At 32.0% G+C, this 24921-nt stretch overlaps 1 protein-coding gene across 1 annotated transcript; it reads left to right on the top strand.

The window, feature by feature from the left end:
* Positions 1 to 1831: 1831 nt before the first annotated feature.
* LOC140445386 (HIG1 domain family member 1A, mitochondrial-like) lies at positions 1832 to 16894 on the top strand. Its single transcript, XM_072537367.1, has 3 exons — positions 1832 to 2027; positions 2141 to 2236; positions 14927 to 16894. The coding sequence occupies exons 1-3, from the start codon at positions 2018 to 2020 to the stop codon at positions 15112 to 15114; spliced, it is 294 nt and encodes a 97-aa protein (XP_072393468.1). The 5' UTR covers positions 1832 to 2017; the 3' UTR covers positions 15115 to 16894.
* The last annotated feature ends 8027 nt before the right edge of the window (positions 16895 to 24921 follow it).

Here is a 24921-nt window from a genome sequence, read left to right as displayed (position 1 = left end):
TTATGTAGGAACAAGTGGAACAAACCAATAAATTATCATTTAATTATTGACTTTTGTTCAAAGATCAATCATTACCTAACGGTATCCATAACGGTAGAGGTGGTATCTATATTTTTAAACATACACTGTTAACAGCTTCGCTGTTATTTCTGGAAATACTGACAAAATTACTAATTACTTATATATTTATAAATACGATATAAATATATATTATTAATATTTAAATGGGAATAAGCCACAATTAAAGGTTAAAGTACGTTTATTGACGTTTCAATCTCCACTTCGGAAATCGTTCTCAAAATACAAACATTAGTGAATTAAACAAATTTTGTTTTTTTGTTACTTGGTGAAAAATTCTTCTAATAATTTAATTTTATCTGACTCATTTATATTGACAATTCAGACATACATTATACGTTTTAAAGTAGACGATTTTAAAATAATATTGCCAATATTGTTGAGTTGCGTTCCTGGGACGACTTTAGTAAGGTACATTCGATTACCTGAAATCAACTTTAACTTGAGAATATCCGTCAAAAATAATCATAGCATGTAATTCGTCTTTAAAAAGACAAACACATGCCATGATGACAGTCAAAATCTCCTGTTAGTGATTCCATTGTAAATTATGAGGGAAAAATCAGGAAAAAACCTCATAATACTATCCCGACATGGTAACTATTTGTTCGTGCATTTAGTTTACTTTCAATAAACACCAAATTCTGATTTTATATGTTTGTTATTTAAAAAAATATAAATGACGTATCCTCTATATGTTACCGACTTAATATACTGGTATTTTCCTTTTAATAACTTCCTCTTTTAATATAGGTAACCAGATCCTACAACACTCTGTCGAGGAATTTATATCTTTCATTTATATTTTTTATATTTTTATTTATATTTTTTATATTTTTATTTATATTTTTTTAAATAACAAACATATAATATCCGAATTTGGTGTTTATTGAAAGTAAACTAAATGCATGACCAAATACTTACCATGTCGGGATAGTATTATGAGGTTTTTTCCTGGTTTTTCCCTCATGATTTACTATGGAATCACTAACAGGAGATTTTTGCTGTTATCATGGCGTGTGTTGGTCTTTTAAAAGACGAATTACATGCTATGATTTTTTCTGACGGATATTCTCAAGTTAAAGTTGATTTCATGTAATCGAATGAACCGTTTTACAAGTAAAGTCGTCCCAGGAACGCAACTCAACAATATTGGCAATATCATTTTAAAGTCTACTTTAAAATATATAATGTATGTCTGAATTGTCAATATAAATGAGTCAGATAAAATTAAATCAGAAGAATTTTTCACCAAGTAACAAAAAAAAACAATCAAAATAATAATTTACAGCAAGATTTACAAAATAATAAACTATATTTTTTATAATTTGAAAAATAACACGCAGTTTACATGCTAATAAATTACATGCATATATATTTGTATATACATGCTTATATAAACTGATCATACCAATACAAACGCAATATATTGAATACTGTGGCGAAAAGCAATTATTGAATAAGAACGATTATATTAGTAAATCTCTCTATTATTTGATAGATTAATTATTTATAGATTCTACATAAATCTCCTCTTATGGGCAGTCTAATGGATATCCGTTATAAAATAACTATTTTATTATTGCAGTAACTGAGTAACTCGTTAAAAGGATCTTGGAACGTCATCTCGGAACTGGTGATTATTCCCATCTTTAGGAAAAATCCAAGCATGTATATGCCACGACCTTGATTACGCAATACATGACGTCTGTGAAAACGAATCATGGGATTCCACCCCCACTCCTTCTCATTTTGGCAAACCTTGTTATAAGGAAGATTCCACTAGACAAGGTTAAGGTTTAAAAGTTAATTCTAGATAACGTGTTTTATTGAAATTAAGGTTTGTTAGGAGTAGTTAAGTAGCTGTCATAATTTTGTACCATATTTTTATTAATTCCTTTGTTTTGCACGTTTTCTACACTACCAATAAATCGCAACCATGTCAGTTAGTAAGTAATCATTATGAGTAATTTTTTTTTTGATTGCACCATCTATATACTAATTATCTAAGATTTAAAATTGAGTTTTAAATATAGATATATACGCATACATTTTATTTTAGCCACAATGAACGAACCTCCTAGAATTTACTATGAAGAAGAAAGTCAATCTGACAAACTTCTGAGGAAATCTAAAGAAACACCCGTTTTTCCAATTGGTGAGTATGCTTTTTGATTCATTGATTTTTAATTTAAATTATCAGTAGTGATATTTACAGACCAAGACTAGTTAAAAGTGCCTAATGGGAGTATTTATAATAATGATGTTCTTACATCCATGTGCAAGGTCAAACTACACAGACACAGTTAAAGTTTAATTTTTAATTACATCATGTCTTAGATACATTATTTAGCCCAGACGATTTTCTCTTCCTTAGTTATTTTGTTTAGTCTTCTTCTGTTGGTGCCTATCCTCTGTGAATGTTGGCAATCAGTAATCACATTGGTCCATACAACTTTACAACTTTGTTCAGTAATATCTTAAAAACCTTTCATTTAATGAATATACACTTGATAACATAGTTTTTTTAAAAAGTCTGGAAACATATTTGCCATTTCCTTATGAATCATAATAAGGTTTTCTGTCTTCCATACTTTTGGCCAAATTGATCGCTATACAAATACAATATTAACCTCTCACACACATATCTACAAACACTGTTCTTACCTTAAGTGGTTACCTGTATGGCTCTTGGTCTATCAGAGGAGATCATCAACTGATTCTGAATCACCAAGTAGGCATTACTCCACACATTTTTTCTATCACCTTGTGTATGCATTATTTTTAACTTTAATTTTCTTCTTCTGGTTTAGTATCTTGCATTGTCTCCATATCATGCATTACTTTTACAGGCATCAATATTGTACTCATTTTCATCCAATTAGCTCAATTTCTGTAAAATTACCTCTTCCAATTTACCATACCTTCTGTCGATATATTCCCTCCCAGTGGCCAATATTGTTTCTTCTCTATTTTCTTACTCTTGGCTGCCATCTCAAACAATATGTCTCAGTGGTTTCTAGGTTCTCTTCTTTCCCCGTTGTTCAACCTCGCATTCCTTTCCAAATAGAAAGAAACTATCTTCGCATCTATGACTGAGTCCAAGTCACCTCATATAAAGGTATTCATACTCTCATCATTCAAGGTAACTCTCTATGTTGTTACTTAGATTAAGGAACAAAAAAGAAAAGATCACAGATTATTTGTTAAAAAAATGCTAGACAAAGATATATTCAAATGATCAAGATAAAAATAAACAAATAGAATTAATTTTTCCAAAATACAGTAGATTCGTGATTATCCGAGGTAATTGGGACCGTGACTACCTCAGATACTGAAAAAACTCGGTTCACACTGAGATTTGTTATACTGATAGAAAAATGTGTTCCTACTTAAATAATGTTTAATGTGTTTATTTTAATAACTAAAAACTAATATAAAAGTAGTATAAAAGATAAAAAAATTACCTTATAAATGTTACTGTTTAAAAAAGTCTTTGGTTGATTTTTGTTTCAACTTCATTCCTCTTTTTGAGGCGGCGATATTGCGCCAACGTTGAAAATGGAGGACATCTAATGATGTTGATTCTTCTTGTTGCTCGATGTATGCGAGAGCTGCTTCAAGGGATTTCAATCCATCGGAATGGGAAATCTTTTGAGTTATCTCATCTGTATCTTCTTCTTCTTCTTTATGGGTGACGTTTAGAACTAAATTGGCAATTGCATCATCTTTTAGTTCCATTTCTTCATCTAGATTCATCCAATTGATGATGTCTTGGTTTCCGGTTGTTTGTTTTACTGGTAATTGATTGGCTAGGTTGGCTATAGAATCAACTTCACAGACATCGGTTTCATTTTGAAAGTCTTGTGTTTTGTTGTCTATCTTAAATAATTTTTTCTATGACTTCTGAATAGTGGACACTTTTACATCATCCCAAGCAGATGCAATCCAATAGCAAACATCTTTAACTGTGATCTTCTTCAATGCCTTAATTACAGTCAGCCCTTCATCCAGCTTAGTTATCAGTACCTGAAGAAGCTTCCTCCGATAATTCCTCTTCATTGCTTCTATAACGCCTTGGTCTAGGGGTTGGATGAGAGACGTCACATTGGGTGGAAGGAACACAGCTCGTATCTCACCACTAATCAATTCACTCGCATCTGGGTGGTATCGTGCGTTGTCCAACAACAACAAATCTTTCCAGGGCAGATTTTTGTTTATTAGGTAGGCATCAATGACTGGCATGAAGTCATTAAAAAACCAGTCCTTAAAAGTGTTACAGTACATCCATGCATTGCGTTGGTTGCTATAGATTGTAGGTAAGCAATTTATTTGGAAATTTTTGAATGCCCTTGGATTTCTGGATTTTCCAATTAAAAGAGGTTTTAATTTTAATGAACCAGATGATTGTTGCAAATCATGATTGTGACCCTCTCTTTGCTTTTTTTGTAACCTGGTACAGTTCCTTCATTTTTAGCAACTAGTGCTTTCAATGGAAGCATTTTAAAGTTAAGGCCTGTCTCATCACAGTTAAATATTTGGTCTGAAGTTAGTCCATCTTTAAGGATAATGTCTTATAATTTTAAATAAAATGTCCAATTTCAGTTGAGTCAGCAGAAAGTTTTTCGCCGCAAATATTCAATTGTCGGATCCATAAGTCAATCCATCCTTCACTAGCACAAAAGTTTTCTCCTCCATCTATAAACTTCTATTGGAATTCAATAGCTTTTGCTTGGAGTATTGGACCACTTATCGACCCCTTTTTTATTACTCGATATTGTGATTCAACAAGTACGACTATAAAAGTAAAACCGAGGCAAAATTTTGCCTCGGTTAACCGTGGGACTCGGATAATCGCGAGTCTACTGTAAAAAAATTAAATAACTTGGTCAACAGGAACAAGAGATGATTAGGAAGAGGTACATGAGTACAAAGATTTGAGAACCTCATTCTGCACCTCAGAAAATATGAATAACTTATATGTTGGTTATTTATTTTTGAACTACAGATATTATGAGTATTTTGCGTAATCTAAAAAAAGTGTTTGGTGATGAGAATATAAAAAGATAGAATCACTGATCATCTGAAACATCCGTTATTTAGAATTTTTTTTAACAATGTACCTTAGAGGACCTGAAGAACACAGCATCCAGGCTATAGCTCGTCCAAATATATCTTGGAGAGACTTGAGCACAATATTAGTGGTTCACCAGCAGTTCTGATTTCATCATGCAACCTCTTCTGTCCACTGCTGGACATAGGTCTGTCCCATTTTTCGCCACTCTTCACGGTTCTGTGCTTCTTGTTGCCATTTCTTGGATATTCTTCTAATGTCGTCCATCCAGCGTGTTGGTGGTCGTCCTCTACTGCGTTTGTCTTCTCGTGGGCGCCAGTCAATTAGTTTTCTGGTCCATCTCGTGTCTTTCAGTCTCGCTATGTGACCTGTCCAATTCCATTTCAGCTTGGCTATACGTTCGACGACATCACTGATACCTGTTCTTTTCCTTAAGTCTTGATTCCTTATTTTGTCTTGTTTTTGTCACGCCGAGAATTGATCTTTCCATGCGCATTTGTGCCACTCGCATTTTTAGTGCTTTTGTTTTTGTGAGCGTGAGAGTTTCAGCTCCGTATGTCATAATAGGAAGAACGCATTGGTCAAATGTCTTCCGTTTCATAGCTATCGGGATGTTGCTCTTAAAGATGTCTCTTAGTGAACCATACACCGCCCAAGCCAGTGTTATTCGTCGTTGAAATTCGCAGGTATGGTTGTCCTTGCCTATTCTGATTTCATGACCAAGATATATGTACTTTTCTGTCAATTCTACCACCATGAACTGATGTTCATTTTTAGACCTATTGTTAAAGATACGTTTTCTAATTCTTGTACCATTTGTTGTGCTTTACCCAGATCTTCGGTACTAAGTACTATGTCGTCGGCAAAACGCAGATGATTGAGCATTTCTCCATCTATTTTTATTCCTCTATTTTCCCACTTTATCATTTTAAAGCTGTATTCGAGGACCGTTATAAATAATTTAGGTGAGAGAGTGTCGCTCTGTCTCACACCTCGCTTGATATGAACTTCTTTGGTGGTATCATGTAGTTTTACACGCCTTGTGGCGTTTTGGTATAATGTTTGTACTAACTTTGTGAGCCGGTAATATATTCTACTATTGTTCAGAGCAGTTATAATGCTGTCTAATTCCACAGTGTCGAAGGCTTTGTGAAAGTTTACGAAGATAAGTACCAGTGGTCTGTTATATTCTAGCGACTTTTCTATTAAGGTTTTTACTGTTTGTAGGTGATCGTTTGTTCCGAATTTTGAGCGGAAGCCAGCTTGTTCTCGGGGCTGGTAGAAATCTAACTTTTTCTCTAGTCTTGTCGTAATTATTCGGGTAAACATTTTATAGATGTGGTTCAATAAGCTGATTGATCTGTAATTTTCTACGTGCGCCTTGTCTCCTTTCTTGTGTAGTAAAATTGTTACTGCATTGTTCCATGTTTTTGGTATGCAACAATCTGTTAGACAAAGGTTAAACAACATTTTTATTTGGTTGAGAATGGCACGTCCGCCCATCTTTATAGCTTCTATTACGACTCCATCTTCTCCTGGCGCTTTGTTTAGTTCTGATTTAGTAGCGTTAAAAATAGCATTATGAAAGGATAGACTAATCATAAACATACTTTCCAACTTTCACAACCCTGAACAGATTGGGAAAGTAGCTTCAAAAATAAAAAAAAATGGTGGCATATGTCAAATATCATGTCCCCATTCTGTATTTGATTACAATCAAAACATAAATTATGTAGATACATTTGACCAGACGCTATCAAGTTATAAGATAAACTTGCAGTAAAACGTGGTGGCTTCATAAATATTATTTTATGTATTAAAGGCTACAGTCATTAACTCATGCCTCATCTATAAATTATCTAAAATGAAGCTTTTAATCCAAAATAAAACATTTTCCCTGTATTAATGGATTTTTTAGGAGACCAAGATGATTTTCAAAAAATGTCACCTAACAGAATGCCATCAGAAAAAAATTCAAATCCCTTTATTTTCATTCAATTGCTACTATATTCTACACATTAGCTAGTGCAACATTCAAGATAGTATGTTTTTACATATGTTATGAAATTTACTAATCTTTTTGTTGATTAAAATGTAGTAAATCTGATTTACAAAGGTGACTCGTTTCTTAGTAATCGCCATGTATATAATCTTTGTGGTAATTTGAGAAATATGTTGGTGATTACTTGGTCCTTTTCCATTGCAAATGTGATTAGTTAGTCTTCTCTCTTATTTCGCCCTCTTAAACTCCATGGGTCTAGTAATATATCCATGACATTTCATTTCTAGTGTTTTCATCATTTATTTACTTTTTAGTCACAGAAATAAATCCATCTGGGCATTATTTTGTCGGATATTGAGTAAAATTTAGTTACTTTTTTGTCTATGTGTTTACTTAGAATTATTTCTAAACCATGTGTTGTCAAAGCAATATATTTGATGTTTATTTGTTTTACGTTTTACATTAGTTCAGCACATTTTGCTGAAGTCCATGATGTCGATTTTATTCCTGTCTTTTTCGTTGATAGCATTATGTATTTTGCTTTACGTTTTAGGAGCATTTTTTAATAAGCTTCTTAAATGATATCTGCGCTTCATTTATTAGTCAAGGGTTTCGCTTAGTGACAACCTTGGAGGCCCCTTGGTCCTTCGCAGCCATGTCGGGATATGAGAGTATCCCTGATCAGTAATGTATAATTTTAAAGCTTTAGTCATGATAGCTTTTCTAGGGGTACTCTAAAGAATTTAATGAAGTGGTTCTCCATTGCTTTATTTCATTGAATATTTGCTTGGATCGTCCGCCTAGACTTACCAGCTGTAAGTGGGGTTAATGCATAAGTTATATTTTTATGGGTATTTTTAATCAATTTTGTGGATAAAAACTTGTGCATTCCCTTAACTGGGGCATTTTCCATGAATTTTGCGCTTCAATAAGTTGTGATATGGTAAAAAGAATTTATTTAAATCTGATTGTTTGTTTAATACACTTCATATCACAATATCGTTAACGAATACATCTTTTTGTTTTAAAATCCAATCATTAATATGCATTATAGATAAGCATTTAAGTTAATTTTTGCATTTGAGTGTAAAAACTGATTCTCGAAAACTTTATCACGTCTTGTACTGATTATTGTACTGATAAGTAGTGTTTTAAGATATGATTAAAAGCACCGATATAAATATCCTTATTTGCTTAATATATACCATAAAAATTATATGATATGATTAGAGAAGATAATTAGGGGATATCTTTTTATTTTAAAATTCAATTTAGATAAGCACTTAGATTTCATTGGGTTCATTTGGTCTGGTAGATGTTTCTGCAGTCTGACCTGAAAGATCTTATCTATAAAGTGCCTTCTTTACGTACCGTTACATTTTAGGTGGTTGGAAATCATCACGGCTATTTTCGTTTTTAATACTGGAGCTCCTTTCTTCTTGTATTATACATCTGTAGTAACAAATACTCATCTATTCTAATCACATGACTACCGAATATTGCAACTTTCTGATCCTAACTGTCATTGCTTCCTTTTCTGTTTCATTCTTCCCTGCACGTGTATTCTGTCTACCCAACTTATATTTAATATTCTTCTGCAAGTCTATATCTCAAATCTTTCTAGTTAGTCAATAATTTTTTTCTTTATGGTCCAGATTTTCATTTCAGAGAATGAAAAACAGAAAGCACATAGTAGGGAAATAATATTGATTTGAGTTATAAACCAAGGTCACTACTGCATAACACTTTTCTGTCTCGTGGCTACTTGTGCTGACACTATCCCCTACTAACGTTACATATATCACATGGCTCCTCAGCATGCAGTCTATCCATCTGCATCTAGTTTCGTCTATTCTTTTTGACTAATCACCCTTGTAATTGTTTCGTAGGTTTTTTGAATACCTTCTTTACATCGAAAAATGCTCCCAATATCACCTCTTGGTTTTCCAGAACGCAATCCATCCTCTGTACGAGATGATGCAGTCCGTTTTCGTAGAGAGTCCTGCTTAGTATATTATTTTCGTTCTTTGACATTGGCAGTTTGATCTAAATAGAGATGTTATTATTCTAAAATGTATTGTTATCTATATGTTTATGTCTAATTACGCCTTATGGATGAAGTACACAAAAAAAACGACAAAACAAGTATCTCTTAAGTAGTTATAAGAGATGAGTATCTATCATTAACTTTATCAAGAGCTGTGTGGTTGAGTGGTTTGTAAAAAACAAAGTGGTTGATTAACATTCATGCATCAATGTTGTTCTTTTTCTCTCTTCTATTAAATTCTTTTGTACTCCCATTTGTCTCCTAATATCGTCATTTGTTATGTGTTCTAACCGAGATCTTGCGGCTCTCCTCTCTTATATTTTTTTACCATAAATCGAATTTATGGTCACTTTTAGGGTCTTTCTTTTACTGTCTTGTATGTTTTCTTCATTTCGTCCTGTACTAGTTAGCTTAATTCCTAAGTACAGGGTGTCTCAGAATAGATTTTAGTTGTTAAATCAATAAAACTCTGTTTCAGAACCTGTTAGAAAAATCCACAAGGAATCTACGTTCCTGTATTTGGCTGTATACCATATATTAAAAAATTTATTAAAATCCTTTGTAAAAGGTATATATTTAAAAACCTTTTACAAAGGATTTTAATAAATTTTTTGTTAGAAAAACATTTATTACGAAAATAGACACAAAGAACATGCGGATTTTATTTCTTAAATAACACGTCGGTTAGATGTTGACCATCTCGCTCGTACCACTCTTGCAATCTGGATCGCAAATTGAAAAAGACGCACTCACACTTATTCACTGTAATGTTGTTAATATCGTTGCGAATATTTGGCTTCACCTCTTCGATGGTGGCTGGTGGGTTAGCGTAGACGATGTTCTTTAAATATCCCCACAGAAAAAAATCTAAAGGGGTAAGGTCAGGAGATCTTGGGAGAAAACGAATATCACCATTTTGTGAAATCATTGTGCCTGGAAAAATTTCTGTTAGGGCGTTTATTGAAGTGTTCGCTGTGTGTGGCGTAACACCGTCTTGCAATTCTGGACGTAGCCAATTCCGTAACATGGCAGTGTATAGTGCACTGTTGTCAGTTAGCGTGCGCCCCCTAGCATCTTTAAAAAAGTAGGGTCCGATGATCCCCGATGCAGACATGCATCGATGCACACCAAACCGTCACCTTTCTTGAATGAAACTTTTTCTGGTGTAATTCATGTGGATTTTCAGGACACCAATAGCGAGCATTGTGCTTGTTGACATATCCATTAAGGTGAAAGTGAGCCTCGTCACTGAAACAAATCCCTTCTAAGCCACCGTCATCCCAAAAACGAGTCATGATCTTATCAGAAATATTTTTCCTCAGTAAGTGATCAGTTTCTTTCAAATATTGGCTGAACTGAACTTTGTAAGGGTGAAAACTTAAATCCTTCTTTAAAATACGCTGGATACTAGCGCGAGCAAAATTTAGCGCTTGTGCATGTTTGCGAAGTGAACGCTATATTGACAGGAGTTCGAACAGTTTATGGTTTGCCTGGATGTTTCACATTTGTAATAACTCCTTTTTATCTAAATTTCTTTACCCATGCGTGCACTAACATCGCGGATGGTGCATCACTCACGCGTCTAATATTGTACCGCGCACAAAAATGCCGCCCAACAACTGTATAGAAATCGTTGGGTTTAAAATACGCCTCAACCATGTAGGCACGCTGTGTCTTCGTCCACTGTTCCATGGTATGGTAATTGAAATCCGCACGTGTCGGCTACACGGCTGACGTATATATATATATATATATATATATATATATATATATATATATATATATATACAATAGCGTATGTAGTGTATATTTAAAGGCCTTAGAGGCCCATGGCTTAAAAAGTTTGTTCTTTCTTCATTTCCGCTTTCCTTTATGTACTGAGATCTTCTCTGGCTCGATATGTGATTTTTCTCCATTCCTTCTTGTTATTCATTTTTCTTTTCTGGCCTTCTAGTCCAATTTCTTCCATATCTTTTTCTACCTCCTGATTCCATCTATTTTTTGGCCTTCCTTTTCTCTTTTTTAAAGTTATAGTGTAGTTCAGTACCCTTTTTGGAGTCCTCGTGTTCGGCATCCTTTCTAGGTGACCTCGCTATCTTAGTCTCTGTGCCTTTATGACTCCTATTATGTTAGGTTGATTATATAATTTCTTTAACTCATCATTTGATCTTCTTATCCATAAACCGTCCCTTATTATTCCTCCATATATCTTCCTCAGGATTTTTCTTTCCCATATCTCCAGTAAATTTTGTTCATTTTTTGTCATTGTCCATGTCTCACTGCAGTACGTTACTATTGGTTGTATAGTTGTTTTGTATAACTGTATTTTTGCCTTTCTTGATAAAAACTTGCTTTTCAACATTCCACTAAGAGCATGTACACTTCTATTGCCTGCCATTATTCTAGCTTGTATTTCTTCTTTAATGTTAGGTTTGCGTGATATTATTGTACCTAGGTATGTAAATCTTTCTACCATTTCGAATTCGTATGATAATCTTTCTTCTACTTCTACTTTAAACTTTTGTCCATCCCTGAACCCTGTCCACTGCATACATTTTGTTTTAGTTTTATTTATGTAAAGTCCCATTTTCTTTGCTGCTTTTACTATTCTCTGTACTATCTCCTGTAGCTCTTTTTTTCCTCTTGCCAGCAACACTATATCATCCACAAATGCCAAAACTTGGTGTCTTTTATGATATAGGAGTCCTTCTCTATTGATTTTCGCTTCTCGCATTATTTTTTCTAGGCATAAATTGAAGAGTAATGATGACAAAGGATCGCCCTGCCTTAATCCTTTGTTTACTATAAATTTGTCCGATACATGATTGTTTACTTTGACTCTGTTTTCTGTATTCTCTAAAGTAAGATGTATCATGTTACGCAACTTTCTGCTAACTCCCAGTTCCTCAAGGGTCTCTTTTAATTCCTTCCTTTTTATTCTATCGTATGCTTGCTGGAAGTCGATGAATAGCGCTATCGTTGGTAAGTTGTGTTCATAGCTTTCTGCTTGTAATTCTCTGATTATGAATACTTGGTCCGTTGTGCTTCTCTCTCGTCTAAATCCGCACTAATATTCGCTTATTATATTTTCAACTTCTTTTTCTAGCTTATCTTTTATGGATTTTGATAGGATTTTATATACGGTATTTAGTAACGCTACTCCTCTGTAATTACTGCATTCTGTTTTGTCTCCTTTTTTCTGTAATGGGCAAATAATGGCTTCCTTCCAATCTTCTGGTATTCGTTCTTTTATCCATATCTCCTTTATGATCTTGTATATCCAATTATTTAGCAGTTTTCCACCATATTTCATCATCTCTGCTGTTATGTTATCGCTTCCAGGGGATTTGTTGTTTTTCAGATTTTTTATGATTTCCTCGATTTGTTCTTTGCTGGGTGAATTATCTTCTATGTCTTCTAAGTCTTCGATTCTTGCTTCTGTTTCCATACATTCTCTTTGGTTTGACTTATTATTGCCATTTAGTAATTCATCAAAATACTCTTACGGCTGACGTATTGTTTCCATAAAATTTCGAACAGGGTCGGCGTAACGTAAGTTTAAATACTAAAATCTACTTGTAAGACACCCTGTATATATGTATGAACTGAAATAAATTTTTTATTGACTAGGAAACCCTAATATTTTACAATTGCTACAATTAGTACACTACGAGCCCCTTCCCATATGAGTTGGCCCAACGTTAGATTGAGTTTTAATGCATCGAACATTTTTGAATTTCCTAATTATAGAAAATATTTTATAATGTAATAAAAACTATTGATTAAACAGAATAATAATAAATATAAAGAAACGCACAGAATATGTAATATAAAGTTTTTCAGTTTTAATATTGATCTACACACTTAAAAACTTCAAGTCATCGATATTCACTATTTTTTTTCTTGTCTATTCCACTCACCAATTGTTTCAGTTGTAGCCACGTCTTTCAAAATTCCCAGTTTGTCAAAGAGTTGATCTTCAGTTAAAATAGTTGCCTTGATATACAATTTAAAAGCTTTGAGAGAATAACAAATATCTTTCCATATTATTTCACTTCTAAGATCTATCCATTTGAATAGTTCGTGTAGATTTGGACTCCAATTTTCTAGGCAGGTTACACATTTTGTGTAAAGATGTTTCACTTGTAAAGAAGTGACGTTTTCAAGACATTCAATCAACCGATCCTAGAAAATTGGAGTCCAAATCTACATGAATTTAAACTATTCAAATGGATAGATCTTAGAAGTGAAATAATATGTAATATAAACAAAAACCAATGTGAAAATTTACCACTGAGTTACATCCCCTTAATTTTTAATGACATCCACAATTCTTCGAGGCATAGTTTTTACCAAGTTCTGACAAAATTCTAATGTAAACAAATCCCATATTTCTTGCAATTTTTCATTCAATTTGTTGACGGACCTGGCAGGATGTTTTCTCAAAGCTTTTTTCATTTCGCGCCACAAAGTCTTATCGGGGAGAAGTCGGGACTGTTAGAAACCCATTCCAGAAGTGGTTTGCCATGGTCTTCAATCCATTTTAAACTCTTTTTGAGGTATGACAACCTGCGCCGTCCTGTTGTAAGACAAAAAATCTTCAGCTGATGTTAAACGGTGTTCCATAATCGTAAAAGAGATAAAATATTCAAATATTTGTCTGTGTTTAAAACCCCATCGATAAAATGTAAGAAAGCTTCATTTTTCCTGCGAATGACGCGACTCCTACTGTCTCCGACACACACTTCTAATCTGGACATCACTCCATTCTATTGAATCCCATTGCGACTGAGTCCAATATTTATGCTCTTTTGACTGTAAGTTTAATTGTTATGCTCTTGAAAGTTTTTTTCTATTAGTTGGGTTATGCTAAAAATGTTGTCTAGTGTGGATCTACCAGTTCTGAACCCATTTTGCTCCTTAAATTTATATGGATTATATTCTTTACATATGAAGTTTTTTAACACTCCATATAGTCCTTTCCATATAGTCGGCTTAGCCTGCTCGTTATTCCTATTGATATAACCACAGAATACACCACCCAACAAGAAGCGAAAGCTTTGTCGGTACCTTTGATGTTCGTAGGACAGATATTTCGGAGGGAGAATGACAGTTACACTACTTACTAAGAAAAGTAATGAGGAAGTCGTTCAAAACAGTAGTAAAGTTATAGTTACACTGAGGAACAAAGTAATTATTAAAACTAATGTTTTTTAAGTAGATCTGTTATGTTTTTTTCTGTAAAATTTAATATAACCCATATATAAATTCTGTACTGATAAGTAAAAAGGTCTTAAGTCAAAAATATCGATTTTTTTTTAATAAACAAATTAACGTACTCTAAAAGTATTTTAGTACTTTAAAAAAGCGATTGAATTTGAGAGTTAATTTCAAAATAGAGATTTCTATTACTTTTTATGGATTTTTTTTAAGGTATTAAAATATGTATATATACAAAAATATGTATAACAGTATTATTGTTTTTTTACTATTAAACAACACACCGAAACAACACTTCTCAATACGTAAACAAATTGCAGTTTTTATAGGTTGACAGTTAAACTAATTAGAACATGGCGGATTCTCACATAAATTTGGATTGCGAAAATGCCCTTCACTTCGCTTCTTGTTGGGTGATGTATTCTGTGATCTAACTATCAGTTTTTATTTATAGAAATAGCAATAAATAGAAGAAAAAAAATTACAAAAAATATTTTTGTTTCAGCTATTGGGGTTTGTGCTGCAGCAGTAGGATATGGAATTTATGCCTATAAAAATAAAGGAAAGATGAGTACAAGTGTATACCTAATGCACCTTCGAGTCGGAGCCCAAGGGGCGGCAGTAGGATCTTTAACACTAGGTTTGATATACACAATGATCAATCGACATTTCACGAAGAAACCGTCAGAATAGTTTGCTTTAGCAAATAATTAATGCGCTCTTAATGCTATACAATGTAATCTGAAAAGTATTATAAATTATCATTTTTAACAATGTAGTAAACTAGGAATTAATTATAAAAAAAGATCTGTTTTCAGAAAAGATCTATATTGTTTATGAACAATTCTATAAATTCTATTAAATATATATTTAAAGGAAAAAGTGTTGATCTTTAGCGAATAAAAAGGTAATTATTATAAAAATATAATTTCAAAATTTTTTTTATAGGGCTACTGTTTATGGTTTTGTTACTTTTTTTCTTAAACAGACATAAATATATTAAATAATATCAAAGGAAGATACTACACATCTCGAAACATTTATTATTTATTTTTTTGTGATTATTTTTGCTCAATTACTGTTGAATAGGGAGTAAAGGAAACGGAGAAAATGGAAACTTCAGAGATCTCGATAGGCTGGTCATGTCGTGAGAATGGAGGCCACAGATTGCCGTAAAGAACCCTGCAGGGGGAATAATATAGAGAATGGGAGGATGGGGTGACAGAGGACAAAATTTGCTAGACGTGAGAACTTGTTTTCCTCATTACTTTCAGTGTTCCTTTTCCGTTGTTTGTTCCTAGCCCGTTCTTGTCCCAAGCGAAGCTAGAGAACGGACGGTCACTCCCGCGGAGTCCTCCACGCGGTGACTAGACTAATGAACTCTAGGTGTCACATGATAGCCGGAGTTAAGTCATCCTTAGGTTCCACTCGGTCATGTTCACCTCACTTAATTGGCGGCCACAACCGAGTATGAAAAGCCCTCTATCACGACAAAGTCTCACAGCTCTCGAAAGTTGTAGCTGAAGTTGGTTCATTACTAGAAACTTCATATACAGATGAAAGTTCATATAAAGATGAAATAAGATCCAGTTTTTAATGAAACATCAGAAATATGATATATAAAACTGTAAGTAATTTTACTCTGGTACTAACAACGACCGACATAGGCATAGGATATTCACTGAACTCAGCTCCAGCCTATTAAATTTAGTGATTAATTTTTTGCAATGTTGGACAAAGTTTGAAACGGACTAGAATTTGTTGGAAGTTATTATACAACCAGGCGCAGGTGTTTTTTTTTTAGTATACAACCAGTAATTGTAACTTAAAAGTAACAAACGAATTATATGCAATTTTTTAACAAAATAAAACTGAATCAATTAGAACACTAAAAAAAAGGTTCAAATGTTTATGGTTTTTTTTTAAACAATTTGTATTGTGTGAACGATTTCCAAAGTGGAAATCTAAACATCAAAATAAATGTATTTTAAACTGAAGTTGTGTTGAATTCTCATTAAAACTAATAAATAAAAAAGATGTATAGAACTTGTAAAACTAACACTTTAATTATGTCCAAAGCATTGTATTAAAAATACTATTGAGGAATGAAAATTTTTGGTTGGTGTACTGTGAACTTGATAATTATGCGCAAAATTATAAACTTAAATGGGTGTATGATAATTGTTGATAGTTTCAGAAATGTATAACTTGCCAATTTATTTAAATGTATAACTTTAATAAAGAAAACTCTTTACTGCCTCATGTTTTATGAATGTTACTTCATTATTGTAATCTGTGATATACATATTAAAAACAAACTGACAGTTACATGTAAAGTTAAAAATGACCTTTTATAATTATTAGCAGGGACACTGTATTTCAATTACAAAGATATATTGTGTACGTTTATAGTAGTTGTTAAAGTTACTTTAAATTAATTTATTTTTAAAATATATGATTTACTTTGCTATAATTTGATGTGTTTTATTTAAAAATAAGTTAAAATTTGTTACAAAAATGGGAAGAATGCCAAAACAGAGAGCAAAATACACGTGAGTTCAAATCCAGACAAATAATTTCTTACAGGAAAATATCAAAATATAATTTGGTGCTGGATCTAAGTCTGGGGAAGATCAACTGAGATAATATTTAGTGCTTATACTCCAGTCTGAATACAAGCTGAATTGTCTGAGAATGTCAATTTTGGGACCACAAAAAGTTTGCCACTAGTAAATTCTAAATCCCCCTCGTAGGTAGGGGGGAAACGGAACACATCGATTTACCAAGAATCTGTACGCCGTAAAAAAAGTTTCCAACAAGAAATGTAGCTGAGATCATTTGAACAAAAATGTTTATTAGCACTTTTTCTGTAGAATGAAGCATTCATTCATTTTGACAAAAATCAAAATGCGTTTTAAATGTGAAGAATGCAGCTTTCGTAAAGTCCTTTTATCCTAGGACGGCCGATATGCAATTAAGATATGATCAGTGAGGCGTTAAGATTTAATTCCGATCGCTTGAAAAGTAAAAATATTTAATTTGGCAATTAAAAAGGCAAATAAAATGAATATAATATGTATATACAGGGCGTGTTAAAAGAAGTGAACATCAAATGTTCATCAAGGTCTCTATTTTGCGTACAGTGAAAATTATACGACTGGTTTTGCATACAGTAAAATTGGAAAATATTTGCCGAGTTGCTGGTATGTCCAAATTTGAATAAAATACATCCAAGATGTATTAAATATAACCTTGAAACAAATTGGCACTAAATCACTTCCGAGTTTTCAGCAAAACAAAAGGTTTAAACACATGTAGTCCATTAATTGAGATTTTGCAGTCCAGTAAGTAGACCGAAGGTACTTTATCGTTTAACTAGAACACACCACAAAGTACGAATTGAATTCTCGAAACAATTTTTTGTTACTTCTTTTTAGCAAACGATTTGTCCTATTCACTGTCTGATATTTCACATCAGAGTCGTCATTATCTGAATTGTCTATCCGAATAATTAGAGGCCGGACCTCACATATAACTCGCTCGGTTTGAAAAGACTGAACGATTATGTCATAACACAATTTTGCCATTGTTCTGCCTTTATTTGTTCTAGCGATTCTTTTCATAAACTAAGAACAATAGCGTCATCTGTTGTTTTGGATGCATGTTTATCATAAAAATTTTTGGCTATGCCCCAAACTAACTCAATTGCATTATAGTGGCAATGGAAGGGCGGAAGTCGAAGAACTTCATGACCATATTTAAGAGCCATTCGGTCAGTAACAAATTTCTTTTGAATTTTATGCTCTCCACACCTTTGAAGTAAATCGACTTTTAAAAATATATCACTGTGATCAATTTTCTGTTGTCAACCACAACTTTATTTCTTTTGTCCAGCTGCTTGAAGGAAATCTCTCTTCTACTCTTGAGTAGTAGGATGCATTATCCAACACTATTATGGATGGTCGCTCCAATTTTTTTAACAAATTTTCTTCAAACTATTCTTCAAAAATATTTGCATCCATATTTCCATGTTAATCACCTGTATTATTTGTGGACGGAAAAATTAAACTAGCGTCAGGAATAAAACCCTCATCATTTCCGGCATGAAGTATAATGTAGCGTTTACCATTACAGGAACATCTAGAAGAATAACATTTTGTAATGCCATCTTGCCAGGATGTTTTTGACATATTTCCTTTAGCGAAAATCCAAGTTTCATCTAAAAATACAACTTGCCCCGGACTATCAGATGTTTTGTTGTTCATGTATTTTCTTAAAAAATGCCACCGTTTTGAAACAACATTAGAGAGTTCACACAATACTTGGTCTATTATTTGTCTTTTTATATCGAAAACCTAAATGTTTCAGCACTCTCCACAAACTTGTTAAACTAATATCACACAGTTCCTTGTCTTTTATTTTTTGTAACACAGCACTAATTGTTACATGTTCTTTGGCTTTATACATATATATATATATATATATATATATATATATATATATATATATATATATATTATATATATATATATATATATATGTATATATATATATATATATATATATATATTATATATATATATATATATATATATATGTATATATATATATATATATATATATATATATATATATATATATATTACATCCCGGCCAAACTTTCTGACTTCAGCCCTAATAAACTGTGTTGTTTGTTTATATCGACAGTCACTAATATCCAGTATTTCTTATATATATATATATATATATATATATATATATATATATATAATATATATATAATATTATATATATATATATATATAATATTATATATATATATATATATATATATATATATATATATATATATATTTTTTTAATTGCAAGTTTAATTGACTGGTGCAAATCTAAAGTTTTTGGATGTCAACGATTTCTCTTGCTTACTTTATTTATTTCATCCTCACTCATGTTATTAATTCTTCGGAATGTCCTCTCTGAGATACCGCAAGCACAGAATAAGAAACAATTGTTTCTTATTCTGTGCCTCAAGCATCGCATGTGCGTTTCTGAACTGTCATAAAAGATATCAATGGACCCATATTATTTTTTTCCATATTGACATAACTTTCTACTTTTAGAACTAAACGCCTAGAGATCTGGAGATAACACTCTACGTTTCGACTGTATTTTATTTTCTTCCAAATTACTCATTTTGCTTTAAAGTTCCGCTTCACTACACTACTATAAAAAATAGGTACTTATATACAAATACTACACCCTAAAAAGGACGAGGGTTATAGAACAGACGAAACAATCGAACACAAATGATTTAACAGCCAATGCTAAAAAGCATAAACACTGCGTTGATTGTGATTTGTAAAAACCGTTCGCATGTTTTAAATAAGATTTTTGCTATTATGTATTTTGTTAAATTATTAAATTAAATAACACCAATACAACCCACGACCATCAATTAATTTTTAACAATAAACAGGAGGGTAATATGATGACAAGTTTGAATTTGATCTACTTTGTCGTTAACAGAAAGATGTTTTTAAATAGCATAAATAATTTTTCAATGATTGTGTGGATTTAAGAAATACATTACTAAACAAATTTTTAAAGTGTGTATAAAGGAGATTACAATTATTATGAGACATGGTACTCCTTATTTTTTAAATAGTATGTTCTTGTAAAGGCATAACTTTGATTATTGGATAAACCTACATTATACGATACGTCAGAAAAAATTTAAAACAATTAACATGTAATAAATTCACTGTTTAAATAAATATTCCGTGCTCGTACTATTGCAATAAAATATTAAAACCAATAAACGATAACTTGTTGAGAAGTGCTGATTGAAATAACAGAGCAGTAAAATGTTTTTTATAAAGGTAGTGTAAAATATATCGCCGCTTATCTGGTCCGCTAGTAATAAAGTTACCAGCATTTAATTGCAAAGCTGTCTTCTTAGGTGGAAAATACTTTATGTAATTTTTACATGTTGCTGCAAATGAAGTAAGTTTCTATAAAGGTGTAAAATAAATAAGCGTTGGCGATTTTTGCCATTTTTTATTATTCTCATGGGATCAATAAAATATATCACTCCCATTCATTTTACAAGGAAGAAGAATTGTAGATGTTCAATATTTTATTAGGCAAATACTGCAATTCCCTCACCACGGATTGTTCAATTGCTCTTCAGAAGATATTACGGTGACTAGTGAAAAGCGAAAAGGATTTTATTCCAAATTCACTCTCTTGTGCCCAATGTGTCGCGAGAAACATGTAGACAAGTAGAAGCTGAAAAATATAAACAACCATCCCTTAACGAAAATTCTGTAGCAGTAACCGGAATAGTTAGTATTGGTGGAGGATACACGCAACTAAGTGAATTAACGTCCACTTTAAATATCCCACCACTTTCAAAAAAATATTCTTTAATTGAAAATTATCATGAGAGTTCTTGAACATCAATGCTTGATGCTGGACAAGAAGAAATCAAATTAGCAATGCTATATTCCTTTTATAACTATTGTTACGGACTGATTTTGGACAAAGAGATATATAAAACAAATTATAACGCCAATTCTGGTGCTGCAGCCATTATTAGCTACAAAACCCAAAAGATTCTGTATCTTGGTGTTAGGAACAAGTACTGTTCCTACTGTAAATTATACGGAGAAAATAAAGAACACGTATGTTATAAAAATTCTACAAAAGCTTCGACTGCAATGGAAAGTCAAATAATTTTAGATGGATTTAAATGTAGTAGGTACGTGCATGGAATTACTTACAAATTTTTAATAGCCAATGGAAATAGTAGTGTTTATAAAAAAATTTTATTAAATAGACCATACGGTAATAATGTCGTTGAGAAATTTGAATGTCGTAACCACCTCCCAAGAAACTATTGTAAAAGATTAAAAGAGTAATCAACAAAACGATATAGTTCCGATGGAAAACTAGTACCAATTTTCTTACGAAAGCTTTTAAAAAATAACATATTAAGATTAAGAACCGCTGTTACAAAAGCAACTGAATACCATCGACAGTCAGATAAACCAAGTGAACTAAAAATAAAGCCTTTGAAAAATGATATATCTAATAGCCATCTTCATGTATTTGAAAATCATTTCGCAGATTATTTTTGTCACAGAAAATCATCAGAAACAGATTATACAATACCAATGAAAGCATGCAGCCTCTTGAAAGATATTAGCTCATGTGCAGCAAGATTAAAATTCCATACAAATAGTCTTATAAAAAATATGAGTAACAATTATGCTGAACAATAAAGTAATGTAATAGCCAAATTTCTAGGAAGTAAAAAAATTAATTATAGCTCTCGGGGGTCCTATGAAATGAGATGCCACGCTGCTGCTTTCTCGTACAACTCTAAAGGTCATTCTCACCAAGCCCTTCACAAAAGCATCACAGGAAGAAATTCTGCTGTATATATGTACAAAAAAATTTATTTCGAAATGCACCCAAAATACTTTGCGAAGAAAATCATATTAGAAAAAGTTGCAAAAATAAAAAAAAGATAACAAAAAACCATACTCCAAATGAATAATGACGAATTAGGCAAAATTAAAGAAAAATTTCTATGGGAACTTCGTAAGAATAATGAGGAATGTATTAAAGTATTCAATAACACAGTAACTCAACGCAATTCAAGTAAATGGTATTCAGAAAGAAGGAAACTTCTGATCGCCTCCAATTTCGGCCGGATTTTTAAATTAAAGGTAACAACCGACATAAGAAAGGTTGCCAAATACATTATTTTAAATGCTTTTAAAGGAAATAAATTCGCAGCCTATGGAATAGAAAAAAATCCATTGCAGTACAAGATTAAATCGAAATGCTTGCTTTAGCTATTTGCCCATGCTCACCAGGAATGTACGTTCAAAAGGAATATCCTTTTTTAGCTGCAACACCTGGTGGGACTTAATAGGTAATAATATTATTGTCGAAATTAAATGTCCAATTTCAGCAAAAGATTTATGCCCGAAAGATGCAATAGATAGGACGATACTAAAGTATACGGAAGTGAAAGATAATGATATATTTTAAGGAGAAATCATGTATATTACTATCAAATTCAAGGGCAGTTATTTGTAGCAAATAAAAACGTTTTGTTACTTTTGCGTGTGGACCTCGAAAGGATTGATATTCGAGCTTATTGAAAAAGATGAGCAATAATTATGGTAGTAAAATATTAAAAAATTGGAATTGATTTCGACACCCCTGGCACAGACAATAGGGAAATTAGAAAACTAATAACCCAGGCCCGTAGAACAATTGGTTGCCTTAACGGAGTTCTTTGGAGCTCAGAAATTGGTAAAAGACGAAAATACAATATATATGAATCTCTCATAAAAACCAGCTTAACCTATGGTACAGAGACATGCGAGACTAACAGAAAGCAATAAAAGAAAACTCGAAGCAACAGAAATGGATGTATTTAGACGATCACTTCGAATATCTAGGGCAGACAGAATTAGAAACAATGAAATAAGGAATCGGATGGGGGTAGATGGATCACTGGCAACAGACATAGAAAGGAAACAACTTATATGGTATGGCCATGTTCAAAGAAAAGAAAGAAACAAGACTACCAAAAATCGCCATGAAATGGATACCACCAAATCGTAAGAAACGAGGAAGACCAAAAAGAACATGGAAGGAGGGAATAACAAAGGCAATGAGCTCCCGAGACTTGACCGAAGAACAATGGAATGATAGAAATTCGTGGAAATTAGGCATCGGACAACGACGCAAGACGTTTTGAAACAAAATATATATATATATATATATATATATATATATATATATATATATATATATATATATATATATATATATATATATATATATAAATATTAAAAAATTAAGAGAATTTTATTTTAACAATTATGTTCCTCATATTAATAAGTATAAGAAATAATTGACAAAGAGTAAGGTTGAGTGTTTATATTTTTGTTTTATATTTTTTCATTTTCTATCTATAATAATACTTATAATATTTTATTTGTATGTAAATAATTGACAAAGAGTAAGGTTGAGTGTTTATATTTTTGTTTTATATTTTTTCATTTTCTATCTATAATAATACTTATAATATTTTATTTGTATGTGATTACGGGATCATGGACGTACTCATTGGGTAAATCTTTTATTTAGTTATTTTAAAGTACATTATTAAGTACTGTATAATAGGAAATTGGCGTTTCTGTGCCTACATTTTTTCTGTTACGAGAATTAACAGGTATAAAAGAAACAAGATGACGTTTTAATGAAATATTAATTAGCATTTGTATTATTTGACAAAAGTCTATACAGAATTTCGTGAAAATATAAAAATTTTTAGAAAAAATTAGAGCATTTCAAAATAATAATTGTCAATAATGTTGAAACACGTTGGTACACTTAACATATCCTAAATATTGTTTAAACGATAAACTCATTAAACTATAGTCATATGTTAATATACAAAGTGTTCTAATTAAGGAAAAAATATTAAAAAATTGAATATAACTAAAAAAAAAAAACAAAATTTAAGTATGAAATAATTGCCTGTCGACGTTTTCTTTTCTCCTCACCGGCGTAAATATTTGGCAAAATCTTGCACGGTTGCTGGCACGTTCGTTATTATTGTCCATCCACAAATTTAACACCTTCTCATCTCACTAAAATTCAAAACTCCTGAACACTGCTTTATCAAGTGGTTGAAGTTCATAGGTGGCGTTGGACGGTAGACAAAACAGAGTTACATCTGTTTTCATTGCAGCTTCTGCAATTCAAATGTCTATATGAGATGAAGCTCCATCAAAAATTAAAAGGGCTGTGTGAGTATTTCGTCTCTAGTATTCAGCAAATTGTTGAAAATAAAAGTTAATAATACTATTAAAGAGGATGAATTTAGACCTATAAATATACTTCCGCCCATTGAGAAATTATTAGAATTGGTAGTATATGATCAAGTCATGGATCACTTTGATAAAAATGAAATCTTAATGAATACTCAGTCAGGTTTTCGTAAAAAGTATTCATGCGAAACTGCACTGCAACTTTCACTTTGTAAATTCAGTTCTGGATTGGACAATGATAATTATTTAGTTGTAGTATTCCTTGATTTAAAAAGAGCGTTTGAAACTATTGATCGTAATATACTTCTCACTAAATTAGAAGGCTATGGTATTTGAGGAAATGTTCTTGAATGGTTTAAAGATTACTTATTGGATAGAAAACAACAAGTGAGGATTGATGATATTACTTTTTCTGCAGTTAGTGTTAATATTGGGGTACCTCAAGGTAGTGTCTTAGGACCGCTTTTGTTTATATTGTATTTAAATAATATAAACTTGTTTGTTAAATGTGATTTCGTTAATTTGTATGCAGATGGCACCCTACTTGCATGTTTTGATTCAAACTTCGAAAATGCTGTATCTAAAATGAATTCAGCATTGCAGTCTGTTAATAAATATTTTAAGATCAACAAACTAAAGTTAA

The sequence above is a fragment of the Diabrotica undecimpunctata genome, chromosome 7, assembly GCF_040954645.1.
Source record: "Diabrotica undecimpunctata isolate CICGRU chromosome 7, icDiaUnde3, whole genome shotgun sequence".
NCBI classification, from domain to species: Eukaryota; Metazoa; Arthropoda; class Insecta; order Coleoptera; family Chrysomelidae; genus Diabrotica; species Diabrotica undecimpunctata.
Note: the sequence above shows the minus strand (reverse complement) of the source record. Positions and strands in the feature narration are given on the sequence as shown.

Bases quoted from the DNA above. Each gene is read 5' to 3' on its own strand.
- LOC140445386 (XM_072537367.1), top strand. The intron at 2,237-14,926 runs GTGAGTATGCTT...TTTTTGTTTCAG, and splicing joins AACACCCGTTTTTCCAATTG to CTATTGGGGTTTGTGCTGCA.